This window comes from Mycteria americana, chromosome 11, assembly GCF_035582795.1.
Source record: "Mycteria americana isolate JAX WOST 10 ecotype Jacksonville Zoo and Gardens chromosome 11, USCA_MyAme_1.0, whole genome shotgun sequence".
In the NCBI taxonomy this organism is placed as follows: Eukaryota; Metazoa; Chordata; class Aves; order Ciconiiformes; family Ciconiidae; genus Mycteria; species Mycteria americana.
Genome location: NC_134375.1, coordinates 15531983 through 15550202, shown reverse-complemented (window position 1 = coordinate 15550202; position 18220 = coordinate 15531983). Strand labels below are relative to the sequence as shown.

General features: G+C 42.7%; 1 protein-coding gene across 1 annotated transcript in view; it reads right to left on the bottom strand.

Annotated features, from left to right (window-relative positions):
• Positions 1-18220, bottom strand: part of MDFIC2 (MyoD family inhibitor domain containing 2) — a 65562-nt gene that overhangs the window by 10300 nt on the left and 37042 nt on the right. The window contains exons 4-5 of the mRNA XM_075514287.1: positions 12443-12481; positions 3587-3655 (exon numbers count right to left, since the gene is read on the bottom strand). Of these exons, the coding sequence (XP_075370402.1) occupies positions 3587-3655; positions 12443-12481 (108 nt within the window). The remainder of the gene's footprint in view (positions 1-3586; positions 3656-12442; positions 12482-18220) is intronic.

Here is an 18220-nt window from a genome sequence, read left to right as displayed (position 1 = left end):
TGTTAAACAGCACCAGTCCCAATACCAACCCCTGAGGAACACCACTCATCACTGGTCTCCACTTGGACATTGAGCCATTGACCGTAACTCTTTGAGTGTGACCATCCAACCAATTCCTTATCCAGTGAGTGGTCCATCCATCAAATCCATGTCTCTCCAATTTAGAGGCAAGGATGTCATGCAGGACAGTGTCAAATGCTTTGCACGAGTCCAGGTAGATGACATCAGTTGCTTTTCCCTTTTCCACCAATGCTGTAACCCCATCGTAGAAGGCCACCAAATTTGTCAGGCATGATTTGCCTTTAGTGAAGCCATGTTGGCTGTCACCAACCACCTCCTTATTTTCCACGTGCCTTAGCGTACTTTCCAGGAGGATCTGCTCCATGATCTTGCCCGGCACAGAGGTGAGACTGACTGGCCTGTAGTTCCCTGGGTCTTCCGTTTTTCCCTTTTTAAAAATGAAGGTTATGTTTCCTTTTTAAAAATGAGTGTTATTTTTGCAGTCAGTGGGAACTTCACCGGACTGCCACGACTTCTCAAATATGATGGATAGTGGCTTAGCAACTTCATTCGCCAGTTCCCTCAGGACCCATGGATACATCTCATCAGGTCCCATGGACTTGTGCACCTTCAGGTTCCTTAGATGGTCTCGAAGCTGATCATCTCCTACAGCGGGTGGTTCTTCATTCTCCCAGTCCCTGCCTTTGCCTTCTGCGACTTGGGCGGTGTGGCTTGAGCACTTGCTGGTGAAGACTGAGGCAAAAAAGTCTTTGCATACCTCAGCCTTCTCCATATCTGGGGTAACCAGGTCTTCCCATTTCCTTCCAGAGAGGGCCCACATTTTCCCTAGTCTTCCTTTTATCACCGACGTACCTATAGAAGCTTTTCTTGTTGCCCTTGATGTCCCTGGCCAGATTTCATTCTATCAGGGCTTTAGCTTTCCTAACCTGATCCCTGGCTGCTCAGACAATTGCTCTGGATTCCCCTCAGGCTACCTGTCCTTGTTTCCAACCTCTGTAGGCTTCCTTTTTGTGTTTCAGTTTGTCCAGGAGCAATTTGTTCATCCATGCAGGCCTCCTGGTGTTTTTGCCTGACTTCCTCTTTGTTGGGATGCATCGCTCCTGAGCTTGGAGGAGGTGATCCTTGAATAGTAACCAGCTTTCTTGGGGCCGCTCTTCCCTCCAGGGCTTTATCCCATGGTACTCTACCAAGCAGATCCCTGAAGAGGCCAAAGTCTGCTCTCCTGAAGTCCAGAGTAGTGAGCTTGCTGTGCACCCTCCTCGGTGCCCTAAGGATCTTGAACTCCACCATTCCATGGCCACTGCAGCCAAGGCTGCCCTTGAGCTTCACGTTCCCCACCAGCCCCTCCTTGTTGGTGAGAACAAGGTCCAGCATAGCACCTCTCCTTGTTGGCTCCTCTGTCACTTGAAGAAGGAAGTTATCATTAACACATTCCAGCAATCTCCCGGATTGCTTATGCCCTGCTGTGTTGTCCCTCCAACAGATATCGGGGTGGTTGAAGTCCCCCGTGAGGACCAGGGCTTGTGAACATGAGGCTGCTCCTACCTGTCTATAGAGGGCCTCATCCACTCGGTCTTGCTGGCTGGGTGGCCTGTAGCAGACCCCCACTATAATGTCACCTGTCCCTGCCCTCCCTTTAATCCTGACCCATAAACTCTCAGTCAGCTCCCCATCCATCCCCAGGCAGAGCTCCATGCACTCCAGCTGGTCACTGACAGAGGGTGACACTCCCTCCTTGTCTCCTCTGCCTGTCCTTCCTAAAGAGCCTGGATCCTTCCATTCCACCACTCCAGTCAGTGGTAGGACCCATCCTGCCACATCTCTGTGATGCCAGTAAGATCATGGCCCTGCAGGTGTGTGCACGGCTCTAACTCCTTGTCATGGTTTAGCCCCAGTCGGCAACTAAGCACCACACAGCCACTCGCTCCCCCTCCCCCCTCCCAGGGGGATGGGGGAGAGAATCAGAAAAGCACAAGTAAGAAAACTCGTGGGCTGAGATAAGAACAATTTAATAATTGAATAAATAAATAAAATAATAATAATAATAATAATGAAAAGGAAAATAACAAGAGAGAGAGAGGAACAAAACCCAGGGAAAAACAAAAAAACCCCAGTGATGTAACCGCTCACCACCTGCCGACCAATGCCAAGCCAGTCCCTGAGCAGCGATTGCTGCTCCCCAGCCAATTCCCCCCTGTTTCTATACTGAGCGTGATGCCATATGGTATGGAATAGCCCTTGGGCCAGTTGGGGTCAGCTGTCCTGGCTGTGCCCCCTCCCAGCTTCTTGTGCGCCTGGCAGAGCATGGGAAGCTGAAAAGTCCTTGGCTGGTGTAAGCACTGCTCAGCAACAACTACAACATCAGTGTGTTATCAGCATCAGTCTCATCCCAAATCCAATACACAGCATTGTATTAGCTACTAGGAAGAAAATTAACTCTATCCCAGCTGAAACCAGGACACTCCTCTTGTTTATTCCCCATGCTACGTGTATTTGCATAGAGGCATTTAAGCTGGGCCCCTGATGAATCTGATTTACTGTCTGGAGTGGCTGGAATTCCTTTGTGCTGCTCTTCAGGTTCTCTCCTGCTGACCTGTGATCCTTCTCCAGGCTCTGGGCATCTGTTGCTGGCACTGGCATCAAACTGGTAGGAGTGGGATGGACTAAGGTTCCCCTCCCCCGACAACTTTAGTTTAAAGCCCTAGGAGGATGGAGTTTCCTAGTAGACTTTTGAAATTATCTTTTATACAGTGGCATATAAGGGCTCTAAGTCTGTTTTTGGCAAGGGACAGGGGGGATAAGAGGTGCTCTGTTCTGCTGGACGGAGACTGCAGCAATATAGGTAATGCCCCGGCGCTGCCTGGAGCAACTGGTTAGAGGGAGTTGCCTCTGAAAGAGAAGGAAGAGAACTGATCTGTCACCCTATGTAGGGCTCATACACATCTTAGAAGCAAAGGACAGGGAGCCTGTGGCTCTGCTTGCCGGTGGTATTTGTTCCCAATCCATCCTGGCAGTGGTCCTTGGCCTTACACCCCTGTAGCAAGGAGTCCCAAAGGTTAATGGTGGACTGTGTGGAAAACTCTAGCAGTTTAGGATGTATAACTTTTTAATTTCACCATGAAGCATCTTTGTACATCAGTGCAGCGAAAGAACCAAAGGAATGCCTGGCTGATCTCCCTGTCATTCGTTATCCCATGCACCGCTGTCGCTACCTGTCTATTTAATGTATCACATGCTCATCACTGAAAGAGCTGCGTGCCATGTCCATTCAGTCCTGAGATGAAGCAGGCTGAGCTACATCAGACCTGATGGATGATCGCTTGTAAGTATAAAGGCTTGAACTGAACTCACTTGGTTTGAAAAGACTCTAGTAAAACGAAACCCAAACCCCAGGTTTTGATGGCCATGTTTCAAAAAAGAAAAAGTAAAAAGATAAAGTAAAAAGAAAAACAAAATATTTTTTCTTGCCAGTTTAAAGGACATAATTTGTCTGACAGCAGCAATGGGAGGGAATGCCAGGGGTATCTCTGCATGGTATGACACATACATGGAGCCAGCAGCTCACCTGGATGGTCCTCGTTGCTCAGTGTCACCCCGGGGAGCACCGAGAGGGGCAGGGAGCTGGTGCAGCTGTCTTGGTGGAAAAACGAGACAACATTGCAGAGGGACACCGTAAATAAATGTGGTTTGGCACATGTATCACCCCCAGCCAGTTAGTGACAGTCATTGACTTCAGGAGTTGCTGCTTTGGGGGCAAATACAAGCAAGTGTGCCTCCTTGCAGGGGGAGGTTACGTGGGATGGTGCACTGTTTCTGTTACTCCCTGTCTCATTTCTGGAAAGGAAGCCACAAGAAAAACAAATTGCGAAGAGAGAAAGTTTCATCTGAGAAGAGGGGAAGAGGATCACTGGCAAACACAGAAGTTCCTGTTTCAGGTAGGTACAGAAAATTTGAGAGCTGGGAGGTCTGTGATGAAATGTGGGGCATCATCCATGCCCAATCACCCCAGAAACCTTAGATGAAATTCCCAAATCATCAGCAAAGGAGGAGAGAGGAAATTGCATCCCCAAGCTCCAACCTCTACGGCTTAGCCTTTTGGTGGACAAGATGCCCAACGTCCTCGTGGTGGCAAGTCCAGGTCTCCACATGGGTGCTGAGGTCCTCCACCTCTGCTACACTTGCCAGGCCATCCACTCCCTGCATAGGGCTTGGAGGCTTAAATCCCCCTTCCTTCTCTCTCCCAGGGTCAGGGAGGCAAAGCAGGAGGTGGAGGTGTGGGGCTGTCCCTACAGTGAGTGCAGCAGATGAAGCAAACTCCATGGGAACTGCTGTCATCCACGTAGGAGAGGCCAGAGGGAGAGCGGGCGTCACAGCCAACCCAAAGCAACCTGCTCTAGACTAATATATCATGGGTGCTTTCATAGTTTCGTGCCCATTACATTTTGCTGAGCGCAGGCATAAGGATACAGGGGATTTAGAGACTCTTTATTTTTGTCATAGGGAAACAGGAAATAGTACACAGGGCTATAAATATATTTTGGGCTTCATATGACATCATGAACCTGTGCAAGTGCTTCTCTTCTGATTTATGATGATGGACTGGTAATTCACAGGAGCTTTGGGTTTACTTTTTCTTTTGCTGTTGCAGTAACAAATCTAATGGTGCAATCCCTGGAGGGGGTATTTTATCAATAGTGAATTTTTGACCTCATTGCATACATTTTAACTTCATGAATTAGTGACCCAGCTGACTGTAAAGCCTTCTATAGGCTTATTATAAATCTATCACAGGACTGGCAAGAAATTTTGGCCCAGATCCTAAACTCTGACAGGCATGTGTTGATGGACTGCATAGCAAGCACTTCCACTAATATTTCTCACTAATTATACCATATATTAAAAAAAATGAATGAAGCCAATGTTTATCTGCAGCTTTAACTGCTTTTGATATAAGAAAATAACACAATCCCTAATAAATTTTCACCTTCAACATTTCTATTCATTAGAATTTTTACCATGATGAATGAAGTTAGAACTGGAGAGGGAGGGGGTTCATCTTGAAATCTGTTCAGTGAATGACTGAATTTACTTCCCTTCCCCAACTTGCGTTGAGGAAGGAGGGAACAGATGGACACAGGAAGAAGAGGGAGGCGAGTGCGCAACGAAGGAGATGGGTGAGGAACAGATGGAATTCGGGGAAAGCGAAGAGGAGAGTCAGCAATGATGGTAGGAAAGTTTTCCACTTGACCTTAAGATGAAATGAAGATCTGCATACACCATGGGGCAGCTAGATTTTGGGATGCATCCTTTTTTTCTCTCTGTGGCACTTGTGCCTTAAAGTCTGTGGGCCATCCCAGCAGTCCAGTTCATCCCAGGGGATCTGCAGAACCAGAACCTAGATTTTCTCGAGGGGACGGCTGCTGCAGAAGGGCATCTGCACTGTGTTTAAGTCCCGTAATGGTAATGGCAGGGGAGAAATGTGTGCAAACACATTATCCAAAATGGGTTGGGATGTGGTAAGTCTCCCCAGCATCCCAGCCAACCCAGACATTTGAGTTTATGATTTTGAAGAGGTATCCTACGCCCTGTTTGTTAGGATCCAATGGCTGAAATACTCAGTGATTTATGATTCTACCTGCTTAAAGTAAGATATTTGAGATGGCCTGATTTTCAGAATATGCTGAGCGTCCGTGCTTTGAGGTGTATTGAATTATATAGCTCAAATCACTAGTAAGTCCTGGAAAATCTTGATTATATTCTTAATTCTATTAAATTGCCTGCATATAGTCCATTGGTTCTGGCTTTGCTAGCTGAAGAATGGAAGAGGTGAAAGTTAAATATTGGCCATGTGTGTCATTCCCTTTGAAGAAAATGGGAGCCATGTGCACTCACCTAACAGCAAAGTTTGGCCCCAACTATGATTTCACAGCTGGGCCCTAACTTCAGGAATGCCAAAGCACTAAATGACTCAATTGGAGTAATCTGATCAATGCTGTATTTTCACTGTGGATTTAAATTGCACACACAGCAAGAGCAGAGTTAGTTTTCTTCTCTCTCAAAATCACTTTTCTCTGCAGATTTGATAGCATAAATATGAAGTTTTCCTCTCATCACACAAATAAGTGAAATGGCAGAAAACGTATGTCAAATAAAATGCACAACATTATGTCCTTTTTACTTTTTGGAGGCTGTTTAAGAAAATGGCTTCATTAATTTTGACTGAATAAAAGGTTCCTTTAAGGGATTTCAATAGGTGACATGAAAAATGTTAATATGAATGATCAAGACAATGGAGGTTAAAACTGTTTTGAAAATATGTTTCTTTTATAGATCTCAGCTGTTGGAAGAGTTACAGAATAAATATACGGTAGTGCTGGCATTCAGTGCTGTTTCATCTTAGCAAAAGAGTTTTTAATAAAGAAAATTCTTTTCAAGGAATGCTTTCTGCAGCCAGTCTTCAAAAAGAGGTTTTCCCCCCTCCTAGTTTAATAAAATTAAAGTAATTTATGTCATATTGATATGTCGATATGTTTTTCAATAAACTTTTTCACAGAGATTTTTTAAAAATTCTCTTCACTTTAAAAATTATAATTATATGTCTTCCTCCCACTTTGAAAATGGCACAAGGTGCTCATTTGCAGAGCTCTACTGTTCAAATCTTCACTGAGAATAGAAATGTCATGACTCAGTTAACAATGCTTTATTATTCACATTGATCTTTTTTTATAGTGTTCTTTATCTCAAAAACATTGTAAATCAGATATCTTCCTCCTACTCTTTTGTTCATTTGCAAATTTTTATTATTCTAGTTTAAAAAAGCAATGGAGTGTCAAGAGTCAGTGTATATTGTTTATGTTCTTTTTTGCTTTAAAATTACTTTTAACTATAAAAAGTAAGATGTACAGCAGGAAAAAAAAAAGCTGGATTTGAGGATCCTTAAAAAAGAATTGAAGGGATCAGTGTGAATTCTATGTTGTTCACTTACACTTTAGAGTTGTAATGGACTTTGCAAGAAGGGGGACCAAACACTTTATGAAAATATTTTTAGGTGCTAATTCAAAAGTCCCTATTGCATCAGACTTCATCATCCGCATTAGACACCGGACATAATTCATGCTCTCAGCGAACACAATAGCAAAATTCACAACTGCTTTTGTAGCATGTTCACTGGATGGTTTACAGGTGCCTGCCCAGAGACCTGCACTCTCCATCGCTCTGTGTCAGAGCTTGGCGCCAGATCCTCAGGGGCCCTCGGCTGATGAGCACCAAGATAAATCACTGGATTTTTGCAGGAACTTCACATGTTTGCTATCAAGTGTTAACAGCAGCAGAAACATAACATCAGCTGGTCAACAGGCAATGCAATCACTGAAACCCATGGGCCAGCGTGCAGCATATGGCCATGCATCCTCTGGGACAGCGGTGCTGGAGCCCCCAAGGTTTGTTTCTAGATTGGGTCTTCCAAATTCTGCTTCAGCCACTGTTTTCTTTCCTACCAAGTTTTTCTTTAGGTCTCTATTTACGTCCTGGCTGTTGTGACTGTATGAAATGGCCTCCACGAAATAAATCCATTATAGTAATTGGGGTTAGTCCAGAGAGCAGCAGGACCTCTTGGCATTTCACGTACTGCTTGCTGATAAGTAATTTTTTTTCTTTTGCTTGTTTTGAATTAATTTCCTCCAGTTTGTGGTCAGGACATCCTGGCACCCTGTTGTTACTCCAGCAGCTCTTGAGAGAGATCATTATCTCTGGGAGTCTCCAAGAAGGAGTGGCTATTTCTGATGTTGAATTTAAGCCCCAGATTAGATATTTGGATCTTGTAGGTGGTGTGGCAGCTCTATCACATGAAATAGCCCTAAAATGATTTTGTAAAGAAAAATAAAGTCTTCTTTCCATATTCTTTTGTTTCTGTCTGTCTGTTCCAAGGCTGTTTCTGTCTGTTTCCTGACGTTTTGCTAAAAGGGATAATTAAACCAACTCAGAGCAAGTAAGTCTCAAACTGAACCTGAACTGAAACCACACAGCCCTGTCCTTCCCCCTCCAAGTGGAGGGCTAAGCATCTATTTGTGTTTATTAATGTCAGCAGGTCACCCCAGCCACCCTAGGGCCATACCAGTCCTTGTCCCCTCCCTGGGCTGCAGGGACTTGGGAGGCACAGCCCCATGCAGAGCCCCCGAGGCCACCCCACTGATGGGGCTGCATCCAGGTGCTGGGGCAGGTCCATTCCAGCACCCATGGGCAGCTGCTTGTTGTATTGCAGGGATAAATCAAAACTCTCAAATTCTCTTTATTCCTCACTGCAGAATATGAAGCTGGAGATTTTGATGCATTATCTTATCTGAATTGATCATGTTGTTTTCAAACTAAAGAAAAACCAAACCTTATTATTATTATTATTATAGTCCTTGCCTCAACAGCACTGCTGCATTAATTTGGTCTTCCTTCTTCTCACAGTTCATTACTCACCCCATCAATGAGGTTAAGACTGTCTGCCAATATGATCAAGTTTCAGAAACAAAATCCTAACCAGAACAGAGTAGCCCGAAGTGGACAGGGCTTTATTTAATACGCTGGCACAGTAACTAAAGGTAGGTCTCATGCATGGACATCTTGTGCAATTGCTCACTCTGTTTAGTTTGGGAAATTTATAGATAATGTAAAACAGAAAATATTGAGTTTATTACAAAGGAATTTTTTTCCACTTAAACTCCGTGTCATTAAATTTGGAAAGCACTTAAAATTCTCAGTTTTATTTTTGGTAAGCACTATCTATTGAAAAGTGAAAATATTAGAGGGATCTCTAGGCAGAATTTGTGAACTTTCCAATGAAAAGACAGCACAGTATCTTCCTTTCATGTCACAAGGTCTTTGTCAACTGTGCCACTTTCTGAATGACACTGAAGTTATGTGCCAAGAGTTTATTCCCAAAGCAGGTATTACACATGGTTATGGTCACAAAGATATCCTTGCATAGCATTAATGCCAGAGGAGCTCTGAGGCTGTCAGCCTTTTGATTTGGTGGGGGGAAACACCAACAAAACCACGTATATTCTTAAAATATATCCAAACAGTTTAAATGCTGTCAAACATAGCTGCAAATCACAGAAGATGCAGCATTTCTCATAGATGGTCCTTAAAGCTCTGCTCATGGTAAATTGGCATGTGACAATATATAGCTACAAAAAACCATGTCTTCTAAAAAGTTATGAAAGCTTTTCTTTGATTCGAATCCAATGATGAATAGCAATCTGTGAGAGTCTTATGTCTTCTAGAGACTTTCCTAGCAAATACTTCCATTTTTTTCTCTCTCATCTGCGTGCCATACTGGAACACAACTGGGAGCTGGACTTGTCCACCACAGCAAACATTATTAATCTTATTACCATCTCAGCACCTCCCCAGGTGCTGCTGAGCAGCCTTCGCCGGATTGTGCTGGAAAACCATTCATTTAGCTCTGCAAAGGTCTGATCCAGTATCAGGAGATGTCAATGGAAAGACTTTCAGGGAGCTCAACTGATCAGGCTCCAAAAAAACCTCCAATACAGTAGCCTTCTCTGGGTTTCTTTGCTCTTTTCCTCAGAAAGAGGTGTTGTAGACAACGCGCTTAGCAATATCTCAAGCAGAAGATGTATCATGCTATACATCTTTTCTCAAAACCTTTTTTTCCTGGGGGACACCAAAGATGCAGAACATCTGTTCTGGGGGCACACAGATGACATCCACTGTTTCTTAATTATGTAATAAGTACTTTCAGGACAGTCTACTCTTGCCTGCTCTGGCAAAGGCAAACATGGTAACTGTTCTGCTCACAGTATTAAATACACTTCTCTCACTGTGCAGTGGAAGGATGTGTTTAAACTCGCAGTCTATCACTATTCCTGGATAGTGTAGGAGAGTCCAGGAACACTCAAGATGTCTTTTCCTGTGTATATTAACTTGTTCAGAACAAAATAGCGTTCTTAGAAAACATGAATCTTATGGCAGAAGAAAGTTTCCTTCATGCCTGTGCTACAAAGGTTTCCAAACAGCTGCTGGTTCATTTGGGTGCGTGACGTTATAGGTTCAGCCTGCTCATAAGCACAAACACGTAATTTCTTCTTATCATGGCACCTTCACTGTGGTCTTTTCTGCCTGGCTTTGTAATGTTGGCAAGCGCAGTACTAGCACAATATCTTCATTGTACGAGCTTTCAGAGGAGAGCCGCAGGGTTCCTGCAATCTGAGTGAAATGCCAACCTCTCCCCAGCGCCGGCTGTTTGTCCTGCTTTGCAAGGAACCACGCTCCCAAGGAGTTTTGCTAGTGTCCGATGTGAGCAGTGAACACCAGAGGTTTCAGGTGTTGTTAGATGGTAGGTCAGCATGCTCCCACCCGTCTGTGGACCACACACAAGGATCAACGGGTTGGTTGGGCAACCTTCAGCGCCCTGAGCTCGCCGAAGCCCCAGAAGCAGCACCCCTCGTCCGTCCCCCGTGGGGTGCCTGGGCATGGGGGCAGGTGAGGGCCCAACCCTCTCCTCAACACTTCCTCACATCAAAACTTTCACTGAAGCTTTTGCTCGAGCCTCAGGTGTACAACCCCTTCCAAGCAAAGAGGTCACAGCCCAGGCCCTGAGAGGAAAAAGTGGGTGTCGATGAAACGGAAGAGGTGTCACTGCTTTAACACTGAGATTAGGCAAAATCTAACCCCCATTAATCCTTCAGAGCAGGGCCGTTGGTTTGTTCTTTTTTCAATCTATTCTGTATTCAAAGCAAGTACATTTTTTCTGTCACTATACCGCTATTGTTAACAACTATAAATGTATTAAAAACACAGGGGCATTTTAGTATGTGTATTGTGCATAAGAAATATTGTTACATGACAAGCTCCAATTGGCAAGTGAAAAGAGGTTTTATTGAAGGAAATAGCAGTAGCAAACAGTGAACTATGCAGAATAATGGTAATTGTTCCTTTAACATTGGCAGCGCACGTTCACTTAATATGACTGCTCCTCTGTCTCTGCCTCATCCAGACCCAGAGGACCTGTTAGACAAGCAGGCAGCCACCTCTCTCTGGGATCAAGCTGTCAATGCAAACTTGCTTTCTTTCTATTTCTCGGAGCTAAGCTATACCCCCAGAGCTCCCGAAGCTTTTCCTGAGTGAAAGCTTTAAAAAAGCTCCATTCTAAATTACATCACACGAGCTCTTCTCTTCAGACTGACAGAACAAAAGCGGGGGGGGGAAATGCCAAAAGTACCATCTGAATGACTTCTGAGTTGCACAGAATGATTTACCTCCTCATGCTTTATCAGAGCAGACTAACGCTGTCTTGACCTTGCCTACCAAACCCCCAGCAGCGTTCTCTAACTAGCAGAGAAAGTTTGCATCGTGTGTGTTTGCAATACAAATAAATGTAGAGCCGTTGGGTGCAGGCTTTCTGCCTGTAACAACAGGGTCTTGGGTGCCCTATTAAGAAAGGTCCTAGTAAGGGCATGGTGCTTTCTAAACTTTTTTAGATGACACGGTCTCTAACACAGCCAGATCATTGTTACTGGAAGGGCCCAGCCTGTGGGTGCTGCACAGCCTGGTGTGCTTATCCTCTAATCAGCGACCCCCTAATTAATGGTCATGGTGAGGACTGCTGAGGGCCACTGCCAAAGTCTGAGAGGTCTCCCAGGTTGGCTCCAGCTGGGACTCCAGTTAAAGGTCATCATCGGAAGTAAAGGAAGCAGATAGGCATTACCCACTTCTGTTGTGGCTGAGTAGGAAGCAGATAATTTGGCATATCTCCCCCTTCTAAAGGCTTTCAGGTGGTACTGATTGGTTCAAGAACCCTTATTCAGGAAAACATCCTCAGATGGGAAGGGAAGGGGCCACAGACCTTCCTCCTTCTTCGGCAGATAAATAAAGGTAAGAGGAAGAGAGTAATGTTATGGTTGTTCTCCAGGTAAGGCGTGGAATCAGCAGCCCTTGTAAGATGGCTAGGTGTCAGTTTGGGGGTTGCCTGATCCCAATGTAATCCACTGAGATCCTAAAAATTGAAACAAGCATGTTTTGTGTGGCTCATAGGCTGACCCTTTTGGGGTTCTTACTCAATTTTCATAAGAAAATGGTTGTGAGGTTAGGAGCTTGTTATCCTCATACTCAAAAGCTTGTAGGCTTAGCCCACTGCACAGCCCTTCTATGCTTGTTCTGCTGTTTTGAGTAAACCTTAAAATGTTTAAGTCATTAATATAAATAATAGTCTCATTTTAAAGATGGGCTGAAATCTGAAACAGATGATGAGTCAGTATTAAGGCAAAAAATGTTGCTCACATTCCCCATGGGATTAGGATAATTGAGCTTGTTTTCTTGCATGAAAGGGGCTGCTTCAGTAGTCGCAAAGATGCGGTGCCATGTGCTGTGTACTGTGGGGAGAAGGAGCTGAGAAGGTGGGGGGACTTACCTGAGTTTCCAAGGGGCTGTAGGATGGGGCTGTCCAGTTCTGGAAAACAAGAATGGGAGAGGAAGGCTTCACTAAGCGGGAAAAGCTCCTCAGCTGGTGAGGTGGCTTTGTTATCTCCCATAGGCACCAGCGTTTTGTAAAGACCTCAAAACTGTATTGTTATCAGAGGAAAGAGATAAGTCAAGCTACTGGAGCTGGAGACTTAGTCCCCTAACTGACTTCACAAGTATTGAAAAAATCAGCTCTTAATAGAAGCTGGGAGATACCTCTTCCCCTTAAGGATCCAGTGTCCTATGGCCTCTCGCTGAGATGATTTCTTTCCCCCAGGGTACACAGCCAGTTTTCGTATGGTCAACACAACTTATCTTACCCGGAGGAGCAGAGACTCCCTAAGGATCCTGACTCACTAATGCAGCGTTCATCCCCGAGTTTCTGAGTGAGTAAAGTTTGCGTTTTTTACTGATCGTGTGAATCAGTGAAATGGCTCTGATCAGTGAAATGGCTCTGCCTTGATCAATAAGGGACCACCCTAATGCCCATTAAAGCTGATGGAAATGTTTGGCTTCAGGGCATACTATATCAGGTGTTGTATCTGCTTCCTGTGCCAAATCATGAAAATCTTAATTAGGCAAAATCTTCATTAAAATAATTGCAACCGAGGAAAACACTGGTAATGAACCTGAATACAGACCTCATCACTGTGTGCTTCATGACATCCTTGTTCCTACCAATGGTACATATGAAGATGCTGGACTTAGTTTTTGAAGCTAGCAGAGTAAGTTATTAAACATAACCACTGTAACACATGCAGTCTAGTTTTCTGAACCATGGTTTTAGGATATGGTGGAGGTTCAAGTTTAGCTCACCCATCTTTATTTTTCTGTTTCAGTATGGCAATGCTTCCTGTGCTTTTAGGTATATTAGGGCTTTGCAGTGCCTTTCGCCATGGTATCTGAGTATCTCAAAATCAATAATGATGGCAAAGCAGAAAACCTCATGGTGTTTGTAGCGCTATGCATTTCTCCTCTGCTTGGAGGGGAAGACGTAGGTGACATTATCTAAATGACCGAATACTTGTGTGACATTGTTATCCCACTGGATGCAGGGGTTTGTGCCACACAGGGGTCACTCAAAGAAATAATGTTCTGCAGTTTTTTCGGTAAATCCGAATGTGAATTGTGAAAAATACTGGCCTACCTTGTAAATTTCAAGTTGTGCTTGTGATAGTGGCAACCAGAAGCTTGCTTGCTTATAAAACGAGGAAAATACGATCTGGAAATAATTTTCAGGCAACAGATAGGGTGCCATGGTCCTATTAGCAGGCTCTTGATTCAAGCATAGCTGGCTTTTCAGCAGGACAGCAGCGAAGCTCCTCATGGCGTGGGGACAAGAGTGCTCGTAGCCGAAGGCTTGTGAGACTCTGACACTACATCGCAAGCAAGACCTGGAGTCCCTGGGGTGCTGTGTGGCTGAGAAGAGATTAATCTGCTTATGCCACCACGCAGACCACACTACCCTCCCCTCCTACCCTGCAGTGATTCACATCCTGTATTGCTCTGTCTGGTATGCTGCTAGCTACGTGCTTTGGGGACATACATAGTAAATTATTTGCTCTCATCTGGACCAAGGTCCAGAAAGTTTACTTAGAAATCTGTAGATAACTTTTCTCTCTTTTCTTCTACAAGTATGTGTAAGCCAAGCTTTATGCTCTCTTTGAGCTTTACTAAAAAGAGAACAGAAACATATGTCTCTTTCCATGCGTTTATTTCAAGCCATGATTCTTCTGGGAAGTGTGATTTGTTTACGTCTTTCCATAACAAATGACAATGGTTAAGGTTGCATCTCTGCCAACCTCTTTCTAAGTGGTTTCAAGTAGTTTACTTAAAGAGGGATTGTTTCATCTGCCACAGCACATGAGGCAGCTCTGAGGTAGTGTCTAGCTTGCACAGAACAAAACCACTGAACATTAGCTTAAGGCAGGAAATTTAAGGTCCAATAGACAGTAGGATCACAAAAGCATAGAGTGATAGTTTGCAAGTGTGCTGCACCTGAAGAAAAAAGAAATTGCTTGACTTTTCCTTTCCTGATAGTACCAGAAAGACTGGTACAAGACTTCAGGTACCAGTACCTAAAGTACCAGATAGTACTGAGAAAGGCTAGCAACATCAACTGCCCGTTGGAGGTAGTAACTGCTTAAATCCTGGTTGCCCCTCAATGAGTGTTTGCACTAACCATTTAATTCTTGTATGCCTCAAATAATCCCCTACAAAGCAGGGATATGTATAGCTCCTAATCATATATGATTGTTTGGGTGCTGAAGTCGTATATCTGTAAGTTAATATATGCTCTGTAAGTGCAGTTGTCAATGTCTTGTGGTTGCCTTGTTCAGCTTCAGAAAGAGTCTTAAATTTTTATGCAGCAAACTTCTACAGCTATTACAGCTTATGGTCACTAGTTAGCTGCAGCAGGAGGGTCAAACTTTGGAAACTGTAGCTTCTTTCCAGCATGTAGGCTTCCTCCCCCTTCAAGTCTGTTTTCTACTCTTGCCAGTACCATGCCTTCTGTTTAAAGGCATTAGTAATACCAAATAAAGCTAAAGATGCTTGTTATAACAACTAAGTTGTTTCCTTTTTAATCAGAGCACATGCTTATGCCAGGTTTGGCATGAAGAATCTGTGTATGTGTCTGGTTTAGGGCACAGTAAGCTCATCATTTGTTAGAAGACTAGTGCAATGTAATTTTGCTTTTAGTTGTACAGTTTACTGAGATTGGTACAACATTGGTAATCTAATTTTTGCTTGGTTGGAGGTGGTGGAAATATAAAGAATGGGAAATAAAAGGCTATTGCCATGTGTGCTGAATTGCGGTTTGATAGCAGCAGTTGTCTCATAGTTAAGTGGCCATCAAAACCTTTCTTGAGGTGGCAAGAAATTAAAAAAAATCTTCAGAAAATGTATCAGTTTTCAAAGAGTAAAGAAAGATGCAGCAATTATTGTGACACAGGTTTGCAGTCTGCTTCTGATTATCCTTTTGGCTGGAGAGTTGGGGTTTCTAATTGTAAGGTTAAGGAATCCTTTTTATCTATCTCTTGCCTCCTAATCCTATGCTAGACAGTATTGTTTTCTGTGCCTTTTGTCTTCTGGGGAAGGAGACAATCTCTGGCTCATGTGAACATCTTGTTAAAGTCTGCTGAGGATTAGGGGGTGTGACAGTTTTCTTGCTGAGCCTTTTTATTGGGGATTTTTATGCCTGCTTTTCTGGGAGGTCTTTGAAATGTCTTTTATGTAGCAATCATTTCACTCTTTCTTTGTTGTCTCAAATGTTGAGGCTGTATTCTTCTCACCTGTTCCTGTTTATATTCCATACTAGCTGGTCATAACAGTTTACACGCCACGTGCTTCTGAATCGTAGGAGCGTTGCTAACTGGTCTAGGACAATTGCAAATTTGAGCTTTATGCTAGGGCATCTGAAGCTTTAGCATGGTTGTTTGGTAAGAAATACTGTTAAAGACATGCCAGATGAAAAACAATAATCCAGGAGTTCAACATTTCAAGTGTCCGCAGCTAGGTATAGGCATTTAAAAATGCTCCTGCTATAATGAGATAGGTTCCCCTTAGTGTGGTGTTCATCGAACCAGTTGTAGCTGGTATGAGAGGTGTTCAGTCTGGCCTAAACTCCTACAATAATCAATGCAAGAGACAAGCCTGTCCTGCTGGGAAGTCATCCCATCTTGACAGAAGAGTTTAAGCAAGAAAAAAATTGCTCTTTGGAAGACTTGTTTTGTCCTTGTTCTCACCCCAGCCCCCTGCAGCTGGCTGCAGATGAAATATAGATGATTATCCAGACTAGAAACCAAACTTCTAGGTGACTAAAGTTAGATAATACAAAGACTAATCCTGGCCAAAAAAATTGAAAGAACTTAGATTTTCACAAGAAATTTGGAAAACTTTGGTAACTTCACATTTCAGTTTCAGAAAGCTGTGGGGTTGGTCAACATACAGGTAAAACACAAGATTTTGTCTCCTAAAATTTTTATTAAATCAATGCTTCTATGTCTTGAGCGGCTATCTTAAGACACATGGATTTCTCATATCTTCTTTTTTAATGAGATGGTAAGCACATTATTGCTGAGTTCCTGCAATGCTTATTTCTGACACTATGTAAGCTCAGGTATCAGCTGGTGAGATCCCAGATTCGATGTTGAGCGAAGAGCCAGGGTTGTGTAGTCTTGCTGATAATGAAGGTATCGGGGGCAGGTTTCTGAGACATTTGTATGGAAAAACTGGTTGCATCACCTTCCCCTTTGAGAATACTGAGGTAAAAACTGTGTTTTTGTGAAGTCATTACCAAAACTGACTGACTAATGTGCACAAGATGCTGTTTAATGTTTTTTTAATCTAGCTAAACTCTTATTTATTTCACCAAACAGTGTATCGTATGTTTACAGAGGAAGAAGCTACCTGCTTAGCTGTTTATCTTTTGCTCCAATAAATACCTTCCTAAAAGCTGTTTTTGCTCTCCTTATCAAAAATTTCCCCCATGTAACACAGCATTTCCACCTGCCTTTACTTGCAGCCTCTCTAGCCTAATTTCTAGTGTCTAAAGCCATATATAATATCGTTCCATTTCACACTTAACCACAAAACTCACTCTTCCAGATATGACCTCAGTTTATTTTATATCGCATGTCTTTTTCTTAAAGTATTTTATACATAGCATAATATGCAATGATACGGCACTGATGTTTGTCAAAATTGTTTCACACTGTACTTATTTCTATTCCTGTCTTTTGGATCAAGTACAATACAGCTGCAGATTAATACCACCTTTTAAAATAGGTTTAATGTGTTTATTTTCTTTCCACATTCACTCCATCCACTAACTTGTTATATGGATTATATTTAATGGGAATCTTGTGGGACTATCAAAGGGCATTTATTTTCTATTGAAATAACAATTAAGATAACACACAAACTAATATAGTAATCAAATAAACCTGACAAATAACAAAAACTTTTTTAAAGCTGCAGAGGCATGCTAACAAATCTATTTGATCAATATATGGGATGTGAAAAAAGAGGAGACAAGATTGACTGATGAATAAAATGGAACTGACACAAATAGGCTGACAGCCAGTCGCAAGTCTCTTTAGGGCAAATGCAATTAACTTAGAATAATAGACTCAAATTTGATGGTTAGAAATGCATTTTTATTAACAATCACAGCCTGAATCATTATGCACTCTTATGAATAAAATTGTAGTTATACTGCAAGTCTGTGTATACATGTATGCACGTACATACAAAAAAGCCCTGTTGAAGGAGAGCTTTATTTTTGTGACAGAATAGCTGTATGAGATTTAAAATATAAAGCATACACAAGTATAAATCTAAATATTCAAACCAGTGATATAAAAATCACATATGTGGTATGCTAGTATTAATGATAAAGGCAGTAAGCATCGATCCCAGGACTGCTTGTTCTTTTGGGATGTGAAATTGCAATCAGGGATTTACAGATTTCATTCTGAGGCAGAGAAGTCATTACTAGAAACATAAGCTCATTCTCCTTACTTTAATAGCTATTTTAAATCATTCATTTAGAAAATACATTAACTATTTATTGTATAGGCAGTACATTTCTATTGGCACTCCATTTTCATGCTTTTTATAATCCTTTTTAACAAATTATTTTATTAAAAGAAGATTAGAATTAGCAAAAGGATCCTACCAATTTTTGAAAATGCTACTCTTGAAGAAGGATATTTCCCATTATTAA